At 40.1% G+C, this 18,560-nt stretch overlaps 1 protein-coding gene across 6 annotated transcripts in view; it reads left to right on the top strand.

Annotated features, from left to right (window-relative positions):
* LOC101482208 (potassium channel, voltage gated eag related subfamily H, member 7) overlaps positions 1 to 18,560 on the top strand; it is a 76,086-nt gene that overhangs the window by 27,763 nt on the left and 29,763 nt on the right. For 3 of the 6 annotated variants that reach the window (XM_004570422.3, XM_004570421.3, XM_076880509.1), the window contains exons 4-7: positions 14,466 to 14,945; positions 15,553 to 15,573; positions 16,303 to 16,326; positions 17,008 to 17,222. In XM_004570422.3, coding sequence (XP_004570479.1) covers positions 14,466 to 14,945; positions 15,553 to 15,573; positions 16,303 to 16,326; positions 17,008 to 17,222 — 740 coding nt within the window. The remainder of the gene's footprint in view (positions 1 to 14,465; positions 14,946 to 15,552; positions 15,574 to 16,302; positions 16,327 to 17,007; positions 17,223 to 18,560) is intronic. The other 3 variants (XM_076880507.1, XM_004570423.3, XM_076880508.1) reach the window with 3 other exon arrangements.

Here is an 18,560-nt window from a genome sequence, read left to right as displayed (position 1 = left end):
GAGAAAATATCATGCGTTTCGTATTGAGGTGAAAAGGAACACAGTTTGTGTTTCAGCTACAATGAAAAAGACACAAAGCTGGAGTTATTCTGTGTTTACGCTGCACAGCTGCCTCTTCTCTCATCCTCTCACCCTCCCTCTCCTGTTTCTACTTCAATCATGAAACTGATCAATGATCAGCTGATCGGCTTTTCTCTCTTGTTTATTTATCGCCCACTTTGCGCCAGAAAGAGGAAACCAGCGGATGTCGCGGTAAACAACAGCAGCACGTTTAAGCTTGATCAGCTGCTGTTAGAATTTATTTAATATTAATTTCTAGTATCAGCTGATGTTGGCTGGAGCCACAGCTGTAAACCTGCTGGTCATGATATGGTTTGGTTATGTGATGAGAGGGAAACATGAAGATGAAACCAGGAGATGTCCTTACTGAATCATCAGAGCTGTGATGGAGAAACAGGTTTACCTTTTAGGTGACATGAATGAGTTGAAGGGAAGTTATGAACTGTTTCTGAGAGACAAATAACACCAGGATCCTTTTCTAAGTAGCTGACAGCTGGTGCAGGGGCGGGTCTAGCAAAGTGTTGCCAAGGGTCCATGTAGGGCATTAAAAGGGAAAGGGGGGCACAAAGAAATACTTTCTTATTCTCATTTAAAATGTCTCACTTTTAAAAAAATAATTATCTGAGTCTTGCAACAAACAATTGATAGATTGATACATATATCCCATCAGAACAGTGTACATCACTGTCACAACAGCGTTTATTTTCATTCAAAGGTTTTATGATTTTTCCTATAATGGTCAAAATGCCCGGGACGATTTTTTTTGTCCCAGTCCAGCTCTGTATGCAGCTCATCTGCAGTCTGGTGTTACCTACATCTTCCTATTCAGAAGGCAGAATTTCCGAGTTCTGAGTACAATCGAAAGCACCACGACTGCAGTTTTTGTGTTGGATGTAAAAAGCAGGCTAGGATAGAATCAGGCGTGGGATTTCTCTCGTGGAAATGTGCACATTATTTTTTCCTTTCTATTGGTAGGTGGCACAGTGCACTTGTGGCAAGTAAGCAAGCTAGAAGACTGGCAATCTTGCTGGGTATCCAGTTACGGAAGCAACACATTAACAAGAGAATTCTGAGTAAAACCAAAGTTACTTTCCCTAGTAACTAGTTACTCTGAAAGTAACGAGTAACTTGAAGTAACTGAGTTACTTTTGATAGAAGTAACTAGTAATGTAACTAAGTTACTAATTTAAAGTAACTTACCCAACACTGCTAGAGACCTACTATAATCTTAATGTTGCACATGCTGCTGTCTGCTATAATTGATATTTCACTTTAGTATAACTGATCCGCACTTTGTGTTTATGCCTTTTTTGCGCTGATTCTAAAGCTGTTAGTTTCATCTCTCTCCAAACAATATTGACCGAACCAGCAGCAAAAAAGATCCAAACTATGCTTCACAAAAACATCATCATGAATTCCCTCTGACTTTTGCTGTTTTGCTTCCACCACACTTCATGCACAGCTCTCTCTCTCTTTCTCAGTATACTTCAAGAACAGTTTCCCGTCTAAAAATCTGTTTTCTGCATTATTCGCTTGCTTGTTACGCACAAGTCTGCCGTTGTTTACAGCGCTGTCGGCTGCTGTTTTTTTTCCTTTTACTTGCTTCCGAAAAGAAAGCCTCATTTCTGCTGTTCAATAGGCTTCTGAACAAATGTAAACTTTTTAAAATTATGCAAAATGCATAATGCGCTAATAAAACCGCTGTAACTTCAGAGGTAATGTTCATATGTTGATTAATGGTTTTCTTTCATTTTTGATGTACTGCAGAATATATTTTATAAAATCCCAGGCCAGGAAAATCACCTTCATGTTTTTCTGTGTTTTCTCTTCAGCTACTTTGACACAAAGGCATCTGCTGTGATGCTTACACCTTTGATAAAGTCTTGCAAGTGTCAGCTTCCTTTTTATAGATACAAAAATATGTAAATGTACTGATCTGAATTATAATATTTCTGGCTCTCTGAGGCAAAATTTCCCAGATTTAAATCGAATTGAATCAAATCGTGGATCGTGAATCGGAATTGAATCGAATCGATTCTAGAAATCAGTGACAATACCCAGCCGTATACAAGACTGCTCAAAGACGTTTCACCATTAATGCTTCAATTTTATCCATCCATCGAATTTAAATTTAATTCATTTGTCTTTAATATCAGGCTATGTACCACAAACTTTTAAGGTGGTGGTAATTAAACCATTATTTTAAAAAGTCCTTAATCGATCCTTAATTATAGACGGATTTCTAAACTTGCTGTTATTTTTAAAAGTTATTGAAATAGTGGTATTCAAACAGTTAGCTGATCATCTGCAAAGGAATGGTTAGTCTGAGGAGATTCAGTCAGGATTTAGAGTGTATAGCACAGAAATAGCACCACTGAAAGTCAAATGATCTTGAAATTGGACTGGTGTCTGTGCTCATCTAACACGGCTGACCACAGTATTTTACTACAGTGATTAAAATACACTAATGGTAGCAAAAGAACTGCATCGCATATCTTTATACAGGGAGTGCAGAATTATTAGGCAAATGAGTATTTTGTCCACATCATCCTCTTCATGCATGTTGTCTTACTCCAAGCTGTATAGGCTCGAAAGCCTACTACCAATTAAGCATATTAGGTGATGTGCATCTCTGGAATGAGAAGGGGTGTGGTCTAATGACATCAACACCCTATATCAGGTGTGCATAATTATTAGGCAACTTCCTTTCCTTTGGCAAAATGGGTCAAAAGAAGGACTTGACAGGCTCAGAAAAGTCAAAAATAGTGAGATATCTTGCAGAGGGATGCAGCAGTCTCAAAATTGCAAAGCTTCTGAAGCGTGATCATCGAACAATCAAGCGTTTCATTCAAAATAGTCAACAGGGTCGAAAGAAGCGTGTGGAAAAACCAAGGCGCAAAATAACTGCCCATGAACTGAGAAAAGTCAAGCGTGCAGCTGCCAAGATGCCACTTGCCACCAGTTTGGCCATATTTCAGAGCTGCAACATCACTGGAGTGCCCAAAAGCACAAGGTGTGCAATACTCAGAGACATGGCCAAGGTAAGAAAGGCTGAAAGACGACCACCACTGAACAAGACACACAAGCTGAAACGTCAAGACTGGGCCAAGAAATATCTCAAGACTGGTTTTTCTAAGGTTTTATGGACTGATGAAATGAGAGTGAGTCTTGATGGGCCAGATGGATGGGCCCGTGGCTGGATTGGTAAAGGGCAGAGAGCTCCAGTCCGACTCAGACGCCAGGAAGGTGGAGGTGGAGTACTGGTTTGGGCTGGTATCATCAAAGATGAGCTTGTGGGGACTTTTCGGGTTGAGGATGGAGTCAAGCTCAACTCCCAGTCCTACTGCCAGTTTCTGGAAGACACCTTCTTCAAGCAGTGGTACAGGAAGAAGTCTGCATCCTTCAAGAAAACATGATTTTCATGCAGGACAATGCTCCATCACACGCGTCCAAGTACTCCACAGCGTGGCTGGCAAGAAAGGGTATAAAAGAAGAAAAACTAATGACATGGCCTCCTTGTTCACCTGATCTGAACCCCATTGAGAACCTGTGGTCCATCATCAAATGTGAGATTTACAAGGAGGGAAAACAGTACACCTCTCTGAACAGTGTCTGGGAGGCTGTGGTTGCTGCTGCACGCAATGTTGATGATGAAGAGATCAAAACACTGACAGAATCCATGGATGGCAGGCTTTTGAGTGTCCTTGCAAAGAAAGGTGACTATATTGGTCGCTGATTTGTTTTTGTTTTGTTTTTGAATGTCAGAAATGTATATTTGTGAATGTGGAGATGTTATATTGGTTTCACTGGTAAAAATAAATAATTGAAATGGGTATATATTTGTTTTATGTTAAGTTGCCTAATAATTATGCACAATAATAGTCACCTGCACACACAGATATCCCCCTAAAATAGCTAAAACTAAAAACAAACTAAAAACTACTTCCAAAAACATTCAGCTTTGATATTAATGAGTTTTTTGGGTTCATTGAGAACATGGTTGTTGTTCAATAATAAAATTATTCCTCAAAAATACAACTTGCCTAATAATTCTGCACTCCCTGTATGCAAATTTGTAGATGTAAATCTACTAATTTTTAGATGGGACTCTTCTTCACACACAAGTTAGTCACGGAGTTCCTCAAGGTTAAATGCTGGGACCAATACTTTTTAAAATTATTAGAAAAAACTGCATTCAATTTAATTGCTCTGCAGATATCCAGCTGTACTTATCCAGGAAGCCAAATGATACAAGTCAACTACACTCCAGGCATGTCACAGACAAAAGCCTGGATGAGCTCTGATTTCCTACTTCTAAATTCAGATAGTCACTAAATCAGACAACCTCCGTTTTAACCAGATAATTACTTTAAAGTGCATTACGTTGGCCTGCAGTAACACTGTGAAGGATCTTGTGGTATATTTTATGTCCTTCAGTATGCACATTAAACAAATATGTAGGACTGTCTTTATTCATTTCCGCAGTATTGCTGAAATTAGAAACATCCTGTTTCAGATTGATGCTAAAAAGCTAATATCAGGTCCCTCTAAAAGCTCTCTGAAAAGCTTTCAGTTGATCCAGAATACTGCAGTGAGCGTACTAACTGGGACTAAAAAGAGAGACTATATTTCTCCCATATTAGCTTCTTTCCGTTGACTCCCTGTTAAATTTAGAATCTAAGCATGTTTTAAAGATGTCATAGTGTCTTATTATCCTAACAGAGCGCTTCTCTGTCAGACTGCTGGCTTGTAGTACTTGTACTTGTAGTGCTTAGAGCTTGTAAAAGTAGAATAGGAGGCATACTCTTCAGCTATCAGGCCCCTCTACTAAGGAATCAGCTCCTATTTGGGAGACAGATACTCTCTCTACTTTTAAGATGACTCAATTTAGCACAAATGCGTTGTGTCAGAAGAAATTTTGCCTGTTTCTTGATGTTATCAGCTACCAGTTTAAATTGTATGTCATGCAGAGTGGAGTGTGAGAACCCAAATACCAGATGCAAAGACAGTCAGACTGAAATAAACAAAAAGTGAGCAACTTGTTGAAAGCTAATGACACATTTGAATAAAAATGAAAAGTAAAGTACAAAGAAAATGGCAACTACTTGAAACCTAAACTTGAAAACACACTAAGGCTAGGAAACAACAGAGCTGGGGAACAGTGGGAAGGATGAACAGCAGGGCATGGAGAACAGACTCAAGAACACTGCATGAACACATTATTCAAAATATTTTTATTGAGTATTTGTGGATGTAGTTTACAAAGAAAAAAAGAAGACGAACAAAAACACAAACTGTTTACAATGAGCACAAACACATTAGACCAATCAGGGACCAAATAGAATATTTAAATAACTAGAAAGTTAAAAAGCTCAGACACAGACGCAGAACCAAAACACTGTAATCATCTTAGTTATACTTTTATTTGGCTACTTCAGCATTTTTACACTTGATTCCCTGATTGTCTATTTATTTCTCTGTACAGGCTATATTCTTCTTTATGTATTTCTTTGTCATTCCCTTTTCAGGTGCACTTATTTCTGTTTTTCCAGACATGTTAAGCTAATCTTTGCATGTACTCTTGACTACTGCAAAAACACCTCTGGGGTACTTTTATCCCCATATTGACTGCTACATTTTCACTTTCTTTTTTTTTTTTTAATCTTGCAACTGTACTAGCAGCAGTAATCACGAGGGCAGCTGCTGAAATTCCCAGCTAGATGGCTCCTTTGGCATGTTGACACAAGCGTTTAGCAGACACTTATGTGTTAGCCTGCTATCATTTCAAAGGTCTGGACCAATTATAGCTCAGGATGGCCTGATGAACTACTCGAGCAGTGCTGTGGGTCCCTCGGTTTCCCAGAGCTGTCGGTGTAATAGTGGATAATGTCGTTCCCCAGCTGTGCTCTTGAACGTGTTCTTGATGCCTTGTCTTTTTTTAAAGTTTTTCACTTTCCCCATTTTCTGTCTGTGACATATAAAGCAGCATCGTGAAGACCAAAGGTCACCTCAGATTAGTGTAATTGAACGAGGACTCGAACAGACTGCCTTGCTTCATGTGGCGTGTGAATGCATGTTCTTTACATACAGTTTATATACATGTTTATGTATGATACTATGACAGTGTGCATGCTTAGGCTATAGTCAAGCTTTTGTGTGCGTGTGTGTATGACAGGGGGCCATGTTTGGCTGTTGTGCATGTGACTGATAAGGCCCTCGTATTTCACTTTTCTTTTTTTTTCTTTTTTTTTTGTCCTGTTTGGATCTTTAGCCATCAGAATTGTTGTCTTAAGGCCAAGAAAGATGCCAAGCGGATTTATTTTACCAAGTGGATCATCATGGCCTTGCCATATTGGTCCATTTGATTGACCTTTATTATAATTATGTATTTATTTTATTTTCGGTTGCTACAAACGGGACAGACATGACTGGGGGATAGGACAGGGAGAAAGAATGAAAGAAAGAGAGGGAGAGAAAGAAAAACAGAGGGGACAAGCGACGGTGAGAAAGGGGGGAAGAAAGAAAGAAAAACAAACAAAACACCTGGATCACCTGGAAAGCAAACAAAAAAAGAGCAACATAATAAATACAGCACCAAGCGGACCACCTGCTTATCTGCAGTAGCAGGGAGGCCCCGCATCCCAGATCCCAATCTGACAGCCAGCACCTCCTCCCAGCCCCCCAGTTGCGAGGAGGTGCTGGCCGTCAGATTGGGATCTAACAGGCTAACAGACCCCAAACCTCCCTACGCCCGCTCATATGTAGTGTTGCTGTGTGCTGTTCTAAAGTGCATTGAAAACACCTGCCCACAGCTCTGGCGACACAACAGCCAGAACCCAAGCCCCCAAGGCCCAGCCAGCACCCCAGACCGGGGGGGGAGCACCCCCAGACCCCCAAGCCTCCACACCCGTCCCGGACCCACCCAGGGGCAGCCAGGCTACCAGGCCAGTAACCAACGTCCGCCAGCACAGACCCTCCCCCATCTCCGGTGTACGCAGCCACAAGGAAAACACCATCTAAGAGCCACCAGAGCCCCTAACCAGGTCATGGCCACATCCCCCGGGTTAGGCCCTCCAGGGAAAACGTCCCCAGGGACTCCCCAGACGCCCTAAGGCCGTCCCTACCCCCATATCAACCACAATAGCGAAGGCAGGACCAAACCATGACCCCCCACCCCCACTTAGAAACGTATTTCACTTTTCTAAGGCCCAGTCTGAACACTATAGCAGTTCTCCCAGCTCTGTTTCCAGTCTGAATATCTAAGTGAGTGCCTCCACAGATATAGTTCAGATTTGCTTATAGGGTCAAGGCCCGATGCTGGATAGGTTTCTTTGTGCTTCGTTTATTTATCCATTTAACTCTAGAAACTCTAGAAACCTGTGTCATGTTCACAAATTATGAATAATTTTGTCAGAATTTTTCATGAAAAAACTGCTAAATATGTAATTTAAGACTGTGAGACAGACAGTGTTACTATTCTAATTAATAGCCTTACACTGCTTGTTACTGAGGAGATGATGCATGCATTGCGTTATCTAGACTCTATCTGAGGAATGCATTAGGCACTGCTTATCAATTGCCCTCTGTCAACCAGTGATGAGTCATACATTCTGCAACCGACTTGGATTGCTTTGATGCAGCAGAGAAGAGCCACTAACAGATTCACAAAATTCACACAGAAATGTGCGCAAAATGGTTCATTTCACTATGCTGTGTATTGTGTTTCTTATGAATTCATAAGTATTGTTGCAATAGTAGGGAATTCCTCCAGCACTGAGCATCACTTGGAAGATGAGAAGCAGAATAGTTGAAAATGTTGTCAGTATATTGAGAGCTGACACTATTAAAACCAGAACAAAATATGTGATCACTACAAATTTGACAGATGCAGTTCAAATTAAGTCTGCTGTGTGTGACAAATCTAAAAACTTATCCAGGTCAAATAAGCATATGTGTGCCTAAAAGTTTGTGTTCTTTACATCATCACTGGAGCTTCTTGTACTTTTGAACCAGAGGCCTATTTTATAAAATAATCAGTAGGTTCCAAGAGCAGATATCAAAATTAGAGAATGGTTAATAATTTGTAATTTTTGTCTTATGGGTGACTGTAAATGTCACATAGATAAAAGCTTTAAAAAATAACAAACAGATACTGTATTTAATTCCAAAATCAAGATTAAAGGTGTTTCATTTTCACATGAGTGCAGGTGGTGAAGACATGCAGGGCGATTTGGAGAAGGTAGTGTGTGGATTTGGTGTGCCAGGTGCTCTTCACTGCAGTGTACAAAAAGTCATTTGTTGTAACCCTGACAACCAAAACTATTATATTCATCTTCACTGAACCTGCGTAGAACTTTGTAAGTTATAAGGGGAAGCAAGGCCTCACACAGTTTTGTTGTCTTTTAAGACTGTTGGTACCTTCATTCCTATAATGTGAGATTGTCTGCTTGTGATATATTTGAACAATAAAGTAGCTCTAAAATTGTCTCACCTCTTATCTTACTTTGCCCAGGCCTATATCAGTTCTTCTTCTAAATATTCTGTCTATGCTAGGCATCTCAAGTTAGAAAAATGATGCTGCTGAAAGGTTACAATGGTTTCTGCTTGTCTCCTTACTATCTCTACATTAGACACCAGATTTTCACGTTGGACACTATTTATTTTGAGCTCTCCACTACAGCTCAGCATCTAATCTAACCACATGATGTGTTTATAACTGTAGAACAACAGGAAGTTCAGAATAGGTTTCAGGAAAAAACGAGCAAGGAATTGCAGATTTAGTGGATTGATGGCGCTATGTGTTGTCTTTAGCATTTAGTCGCACTATAGTTTTCTGTAACCAACCACACTGGCTTATGTGCATTGGGGAATGTGGTGATGAGCCTAGGAAGTGAAGAGCAGCTGGGGGAAATTATTTATGAGCTTTCTTTTTCCTCAGGAGGAAAGATTCATCAAATTCCTGTTGGGGAAATGGCTTTTCAGTTTATTCAGGATTAGCCTTCAGGGCTACTAAGACTCTGTCTTAGTCTTTCTTTCTTTGCTTTCAGTGTTTCCCTCTTTACTTGTTTTTCTACCCTTGTCCACGCAGTTTAAGTAATTCGTGTACTTTATATCTGTAGCCAATTTAGAGTGACCAGTGAATATAACATATGTCTTTGGACTGCGGGAGGAACCCTGAGTACCCAGCAGGAGCCCACCCAAGGGGAACTTTCTTTCTGTGAGGTTTTATACTGATCACTGACTTCTATAGTGTTTCTATTTCAAATTCAGCCAGGGACCTTTACTGATTATCACTCTGGTATATTTTCACACGCCGATGGCAACTGCCTGACTTAAAAAATAAATAAAATAAAGCTCTTGACTATCAACTCAGGCTAATTTCCTCTGTAATAAATAAGCAGAGAGCAAAGTTGGGACCCAGCAGAAATACAAATGTTATCCTTTAGAGCAGGGGTCAGCAACCTTTAACACCCAAAGAGCCATTTGGACCCGGTTTCCACACAAAAGAAAACTCTGGGAGCCGCAAATACTTTTTGACATCTAAAATGAAGATAACACTGTATATATTGTTTATATTGGCGAGTATAGGGCTTTGGAGTTGACGTCACGCCGCAATGCATTGTGGGAGCGCGGCGCCATTTTCGGGGTCTACAAATCAAAACAAACACACTGTTGTTGTGTTGGAACGACGACTACAAGAAAGATGCTTCCGCGATTGTGACGCTTATTTTGAGCGACGAAAAATAATAAAATTTGATTTTATTTTTATATTTCAATGTCACAATAATCTTCCAATTTAGAACTACAAGTTTAAAAAGAACGAATACAAAAAATACACTTCAGCTGAATACTTGTAATATATTTTCCCAAACCACGCGGAGCTGCAGTATAAGGACTAAAGAGCCACATGCGGCTCCGCAGGTTGCCGACCCCTGCTCTAGAGCATGTGAGTAATACTAGGGCTGTGCTGGAAGTCTAGGAAAACAACTCTTAAGGTGAAAGAAATCTGCTTTCAAATCACTTAGCAAACACATTAACTGCTGTACAACTCTCTTTTTTATGTAATGTCAGCAAAAGCTCAAGAACAAAAGACAGAGACAAAAAGACACACCATCGTTTTTGTCCTGCGTTTACCACAGCATGGAGGGTTGTTGTTCTCTTTCTGCTTCTAACGTAATCTCTGAATGATGCTCACATTACATCAAGATGTTTCACTCCCCAACATGGGGATCTGAGGACCCAATTAATATTCAGTGCAAATATTACTATCTGGTATCATAGCAACAAGGGCCACTGTACTGGTTGTGTAAAGCTGCCAGTGAGATTTTGCAGGGAGGGAACGGGAGGGGTAAAGAGGGAAGAGACGCATACAGTACATGCAGTAACAGCAGTCACAAAAAGGGCAACATATCCATGAAACGTTTGGCTCTTTCAGTGCCACAATTAAATGTACATGCAATTTTCTCACCACACGCTGACTGTGTGACTGAATTACGAACTAATTTAAGGAGCTGTGGCATACATTGTCCACTTATCCTCCATGCACAATAATTGGAGGCAAGTAATATTGTTCATTATTTTCATAACGTGTCACTTTTAGCAGTCAATGTTGGCCCTTAAAATTGTGAAATGCTTCACAATTAATTGTCTAACATGTTAGTATTGTAATATTACAGTGGTGTGATTAGAAAAATAGAACTGAGCTCTCACGAAACAGACTTTTGTTCACAATCGCTTTTAAAAGACGAGAATGCTGATTCAACCTGTTTTCATCCTGATGAATATGAACGGTATCCCAGATTGGAGTTTCCAATCTGAATCTCAAATGAAATGCCGATGATCACTTCTGGCATCAGCATCTGGCTCCAGACTTAATTTAAACACACCACATTGACCCAAACAGACATTGGCATTGTGTCTAAAGTTAGTTTTTCTCTCTCCTCCCTGTCAGTCTCACCCCAGTAGAAGAAGCAGTGAGGTAGATAACGCGACGGGCTGCTCCCTGCTAACACTCAAACATTAATTCTACTTTTCTGAATACATCCTTACCTTTTCCGCTATTTGCATATGTCGGTATGTTGTATACAATGTAGCTGTCTGCAGAAAATATACAAAGGAGACATGATAATGTGATGTGTTTACTGATTTTCACTGTGTCACCATGGCAGTAAGACTAAAGGCTGAGAGAGTATTGTTATATGCATAGCATATGTTCAGGTGACTTTGCAGTGCATACAGTATGTGAAAACCTGTAAGTCTGAGCATGTCTTATGGTGTTTGCATATAGTGTACAACCCAAGTAAATGTGTGTGTGAATGGTGTGTGTCTTTGGGGTGGGGAGCGTTACAGTAAACTTATATTGTTATACTATCATCCCTCAGAACTGCCGTATGTTTCAATATGGTCAGAAATATGACTTTTTACTATCTCTCCAGAAGCTATCAGTCACTCATTAAAGCACTCTCTGTAATCTCCTATAAGACTGACTCTTCTACACATTAGGGCTGAACGATATATCGCATTTGCGATAATATCGCGACATGATCAAGTGCAATTTTCTAACCGCAAAGGCTGCGATTATACTCTGGACATGTCCAAATTCATGGGCTGCATCCTCCTGAGGCCGCATTTGTAGACCGATTACGTCACAGCGACGCGCCGAAGGCTGTCCAAATTACTACCATATCCCAGAATTCATAGCGCTGCCCAGCCAAACTCCAGTTTCCAACAATGGCGGCCGCTACTAAGTTTTAAAATTACTCATACTAATCTTTCTGGGTCACAAAATAAACTTTTAAAATATTTTCAGGCGAGAAAGTAGTTGTGTAAACATCAAATATCTGCTCGGTTTATCAAGATATCCCATATTTGCAAAAGTGCTTCGACGTTTTCAGAGGCGTCTGCTACCCACCAGCTCGACAGCTAGCCGGGAGCTCGAGGGTTACTGATGCGGCCGAGAACGGCACAACTCCCGGCACATCATTTTCAGATCACCGCGGAGTTTCGCTGCTCGGGTTAAACGTAATATATAAGTCACTTAGACAACCTAAAAATGTTATTGTTGGGCTTTTTTCAGTGTTTTGTTTGTTCATGAGTAAATCGGTTTGGCTGAGATTAAAGTTATTAGATTAGATAAAATAAAACTTTATTAATCCCCCGGGTGGGTTCCTCCTTGGTTTTCACACAGCTGACTAAACGTCAAACAGAAAACTTATTAAACAGAAGTATGAGACAGTCGAGAATTTACGCCAGTGTCTGGTTATATTTTAGATAGCAAGAAGCAGACGGCCGAGTTTATTAAACTCCACCGAGACAGCGGTGACGCTAATCAGAAGGCTAGACCGTCCAATTTCACGCCTTTAAATTTTAAAGGCGTGTTTGTGTGTGTGTTTATACAATTGCTATTATGTTTGCACTTTATGTGTAATGTTACTGACTGCAGAGATCAGTAAGATGTGTGTATTTTTTATTTATTAGTTTTATTTATTTAATATTATTTTTTAATTGAATGACTGTCTAGTAGTTCACAGATGTCGAAAAACTGAGTGTGGTAAAGCCACTGATTTTGTTTATGTATATTTCTGCAATCTGCACATTGTACTGACTTTCATTTTAATGTTTACACCAGGGTTCCTTGTCAGCACTTTATGCTCAGATGTTTGTAAGCTAAAAATAAACTATTGTGTATGTTCAAATATACTGTTGTGATTGAAGAAGTTAAATAAAAATGTCAGTCATCAATTCATGCATCACCTCATGTCATCATAACAGAGGTCTGTCTTCCAGGAAAGAACAGTTTAAAATTAATGTAATATAGTATTGGCCATACTATATGATGTATTGCTTGTCTTTGTTTAATAATACAGAAGACAAAGACCTTAAAAAATAATCGCATATCGCATCGCAATCGCAATATTGGGGCAAAAAATCGCAATTAGATTATTTTCCATAATCGTTCAGCCCTACTACACATCACACTATAGTATTTCCACAAATGTCCTCCCTTATGAATAATTGAAGGAAACTGAAGCCTGAACTTGTGCCTGAGGCAGAGCAAGCACTTGTGTTGATCTGCCAGGGTCTTTTTAAGAAAGCTGTGTTGGTAGGCTTTTCAGTGATGCTGGCAAACAAATGTGAGGTATCACCAGGGATGCTGAAGAATGTAAGCACGTTTTCTTATAAACACACCGTAAAAACACGCCGCAAGGTCACAGGGGGTTGTGTCTCTCAGGGTTCATTAAAATCCACTGTATTCTCTGTTTTTATGCTATTTGGGTGTGACTACAGTCAAATAGTCTTCACACTAATTGAGTGGATCAGTTACATTAAATGTGATATCAATTGTCCTCAGGCGTTCCCTGCTTGACAGAAACAAATCTATGCAAGAATATTTTGTTCCAATCCATTAATAGAAGCTAAAGGTTAGAGATAAAATTTGCAACAATACTCATATTTTCTGGGCTATTTTTGTCACTCCCTGAAGAAAAACTCAAATTACTTTACTTTTTTAAAAGTTTTTTTACTTTACCTTTGATCAGGTGGATAATAGATATGATTGAATGGGCAGTCCCCATTCTGTCCATAGCTAGACTGGGTTTACCTCTTGCTCAGTAATAAGAAAATGAAATCCCACAACGTGCTTACACCTTGAACACATCTCTTTTTTTTCTATGATGCGTTCATGGTGTAGATGTAAATAAAGTTTTTGTCATGGCGCTCAGCATCACGATTAAATTGAGTAAGGTTTTTTAAGTGTCAAGTAATTTCAAATGGATTTTTTCAACAGATTTAATAAATATCTACACATTTGTACATTTGGCTGGCAGAAACAAATTGTTTCTGTGCAGCATCTCACAAATAGTGTCTGCAAGCTAAATGTACAGTTGTTGTAAATATACAACACTGAAAGATGAGTGCAGATGTATGAAAGAGAGGAGCGGGGAAGCAGATGAGAGATTATTTTTAAAGGTGAGGATTACTCAGCAAGTGAAATTTGATATGCTGGAAATTTAAATCTTATTTCACTCACTGGGCCCACGTTCCCATTTGAGGTTTGACAGTGTTTTAGTAGATAAAGGTGAATGGCTTGGACATTAATTGAGCTGCGGTTTTGGAGAAGGCTTCGAAGGGGATTGGGGTATACCAGTTTTGTGTTTCAGAATAAAAGTCTTACCCTCTTTAGGGTCTTTTACTTCAATATAAAGAATCTTGAGGCAACTGTTGTTGTGATTTGGCGCTGTATAAAAACATGTGCTAATCAGAATTGAGACGCTTTGTCAGTGTTGTTATTCATATTCTTATTATAAAAAAATATTATCTTGGTGGCATAAGTGTGGAACAATATAGGAGAAACAGAGGCAGTGCGACCACTTGTTCTTATTGATTTTTCTCTTGTTTTCTGTCAGGGAAAGGGAGATTCTTTCGTTTCCGTCTCCCAGCCTTACCTCTCCTGGGAATCAGCAAGCAGTCCCTGCCCCAGGAAGACCCTGATGCCGTCATGGTAGACTCTCCTCGCTACAGTGACGGCTCAGTAGCAACACGCGACTACCAACTTCCCACCACTCGAGAGAGCTGCAGTCCCTCTTACGCCAATGACACCCGTGCCCTCATCGGCCCCAGCCACTGCTCAACCCCTGTGTCTGAGCCTTTGGACCACTCGTCGCCTAAAGGCCCCTGGGACCGGATGTACCCGGACCAGGCCGTTGCCCAGACAAAAAACCAGAGCCAAGAGGACACGCTTATTGCAGCTCCATCAATCCCAGGCCTTACTCCAACTGCCTCCAGAGAGAGTATGTGCAGTATTCGCAGGGCCTCTTCTGTACATGACATGGAAGGCTTTGGGTCCAACTCTAAGATGGTGTTCAGGGACCGGCATGCCAGTGAAGGTAAGAGTGTCCTTTTATACATTTTCAGATATGCATCAACAGTTGCTGAACTGTATATATGGTATTACTTAATAATCACTTTGTATTTATTTTAAATGCTTTAAACTGGTAAACAAAGTTTACATTAGTTTACATTAAACTGCAAAGTGCACAGCACTGGTTGATGATGTCTTGTTTATTGATTTGTTGAATTGATGTGATATAAGAAAGAAACAAATGTAATTGATATTTTATTTACAGATCTAATCAATTACTAAGACTGTCGTCCTAAAATATCAGCTATGTGGGGTTCTAGTGAATCCTCAGTAGATGGTCACATCTATAATCTGTGGTATTGATCTTCCACCTTTTGGTCCTCATTTGGTTGAGGGTAGGAGTGACCCATACTGGTCCTGTTTCCTGCAGCTCAATCAGTCTCCTCCAATTGCCTCTAATTCCTATTTAGATACATTTAATACATCTACTTCCCTGTAATGCATTGTTCACAGGGACAGTAGCGGGTCGTTAACGGCAACCCCCATTTATCATCATAGACACCCACAAATTCTTCTCTCACCTCCACTCCCCTTTTTCTGTCTTCTCCCCCACTCTGTTGCCACCTTCACAGATAATGGTCGCAATATCAAAGGTAACTAACGGCAACCTGCTGCATTTTCAGATCGTGAATAGCAGCATGTCTAATGATACACGTGTACATGTCAAAGCCTGCTTGTTGCATGAGTTTTCCCACAAAAGGTTCATGTTGTATGCAAATGCCTCAGCAGATGACTGTGTTTGTAAGTTCTTTGGCCTCGAAAGACACTAAATGACTACACGACCTGCCTAAACCTAGCCAGCCTCTGTAAGTGCTCACTAAAAAGAAAACACAGTAACCTCTGCACATGCTTGCATGGAAGCAGCACATTAAACTTCTCTCCTGCTTGTTGTTCATTGAAGAGGATAAATTAATGCTTAAGAAATGATGCCTCCTACTGTCTTTAACCTTTGCTTTCTTGTGTGCAAGCTCTGGATCTTGTCTTTGTGAATGGAAAGAAACCTGACTGTTTACATGCTTAATTGAACTGTTGCAGTGCTATGTTGAATGCATAGTACAGTACATATTCAACCAGGTTCTTTAAAAGTCATATGCTCTTTGTAATCAAATGGAATACACATTAATAGCAACATTAGCATCATAGTCTGCCCTTTTTAATCCTCTAAAGGTTTACTGATAGAGCCCCTGTCAAGCTCTATTTACTAGTAATGCCACATTATTGATATGCTTGTACCCGAGACTACTGACCCAACGTCCCAAACACCTTTCCATAATCCCACTTTCTCCTTTACCTCCTATTTCTTCTCTCTCCTGGTTGGCTAGTATCTCGCTCCTGGATGGCTGGGGGTATGGCTTCAGCTTTTTTCTTTTCAGTTGTTTTTTTATGACGGCTTTGATGTATCCTGACTGTGGCATGTATTGAAGCTGCGCATGCACTCTTTCATCCTCAACTGTCTGTTTCTCTGTCCTTGACTCTCAATCACTGTGCTTTGTGGGGTGGGCAGTGTATCCTTCCTCTGCTGGTTCACGCAGCTGAATTAGCAAACTTCTTGTTTTCACTTTTCTCACTCTCATTGGGCCACATGTCAGTTTGTTTAGCGCTATCGCACAGTTCCGTTTTTAATATGATTGTGTTCTACATACAAAGTGTTCACTGATCATACTACATAATTTTATCTATACAGTGAGTTCACTGCACTAGATTTGGCAAACTATGGGAACTTGCACTCTCTGATTGCACATTAAATCATTCTGTTTATTCACCAACAGTGTTGTTCATTATGTTTTAATGAGAGGCTCTGAAAGGCTGTACAGTTTATATTTCAGCATCTTTTGTATTCTCGGTATTGTGTTGTGGTTGAAGTCACTCCAAAACTAGGAATCACTCCATGCTCACTACCCATGTCGCAACTACTTCCAAATAAACACTACTGACAGTGCATAACAGATCAACAAGAGCCCAGCTATAAAACAAGATACGGCATCTTCTAATAATAACACCCACCCTCTGCCGTGCTCTTTTTTCAGGACCACTCAGCCAAATCAAATCAAGCCTGCTTGGCTCAACTTCCGACTCCAACCTCAACAAGTACTCCACCATCAACAAGATTCCCCTGATCACGCTCAACTTCTCAGAGGCAAACAATGATAAGAAGTGCCCCTCCCCTCCATCCTCTGAGAAAACTATCATCGCCCCAAAAGTCAAAGATCGCACTCACAATGTCACAGACAAAGTCACACAGGTAAGGACGTGAGCCAGTTTCAAGTTTGTGAATGGGGAGAAAAATTGAGGGCCTGTAATTTAGAATTACAGGCATAAAATGATCTGTTGGATCCTTAAAATAACAATAATACTACCTGTGAGACCTGCAAACGCAACAAAAATGTTTTCATTGGATTTACATCCTGTCAGCCTCATTTTCTTCACTTGTGCCTTGTGAGTTTCTATTCTTTCTATTTATTTATAGTCCTGTATTCCTATTGATAGTTGACAGTCTGTCTGATTACGTATGTTCTCTGGCTGTGTTCATCCCCTTGCCTTTGATGCCAGTGCTTTTCCACTGTGTGGTTTTCATATATTGCTCAGGCCAGTTTTAGTTTTTGGATTACCTTGTTCCTTTGGAATTATCCAACCTCAGTTAAACAGTGCTTGCTGTGTGTTTGGTCATCTGAGGACTCATGAATTTGGGTCTTCAAACTGTTATGGACAGTGCGAAGGGAATAAAACATACTACATCACTGTTTTCATTCTTGAAGAAACAAGTAGTAATTTCAAGGTTTTTGCCTACATAAAATAAAAACAAATGTATCACCCAAACAAACAGAGGCAGCACTGCAATAAGAATAACAACATAAATAGGACTACTCAAAAAATCAGGAATAGACTGAAATGTCTTGGGCCCTTAGTCTGTATTTATTTGTAATGATTTTAATAATAAAGTCTGTGCAGACTGGAGAACAGTGAGATATTAGAATTCTAATATAATGTTCATCATATTATCATTTATGATCATCACAAATCAGACTTGGACAGATTGAGCACTTTATCAGCAGATTGCATGCACACTCCCAAATGCCCTCAGTCAGCATCAGGATGATTAACTGAAATTCAAGGGATCTGATACGTAAAGCATTGGAGGTGTCTATAGCCAAGTGTTCTCTTACAGCTGTCAGACAGCATCCAGAGCTCAGGCTATATTTCTAGAGTTACGAACAGTGTAAGAGGTCATTCTCACCTTTCCTGCCAGGACTGAGAGGCATGGAACTATAAGTTAATGTAGTCCTAGGAGTAGGCCAGTGCTGCTTGAAACTGCTGATTAGGTCTCAGTTTTGCATTTTGCCAATTAATGGTGTAACAGATAGAGGACACAGAAACTGACCCCTGTTTGCGCTCAAAGCCAATTTCAGCTGCAGGCCTTACACTGACGCCAGAGGCAGAGGGACCACAGAATGGCACAATGTCCTCTCACACAAGTGCAAAGTAAGAGAGGGCTTAATATGGTTTTAATTGACTTGGGTAACATGTGGTAGAATACAACACCTCAGAAGAGTTGCTGCATGAGAGTGGTGAAAGCATCAAG

Source organism: Maylandia zebra, linkage group LG23 (genome assembly GCF_041146795.1).
Source record: "Maylandia zebra isolate NMK-2024a linkage group LG23, Mzebra_GT3a, whole genome shotgun sequence".
In the NCBI taxonomy this organism is placed as follows: Eukaryota; Metazoa; Chordata; class Actinopteri; order Cichliformes; family Cichlidae; genus Maylandia; species Maylandia zebra.
The sequence above is the reverse complement of the archived record's forward strand: the minus strand, read 5'-3'. Positions and strand labels throughout refer to the sequence as shown.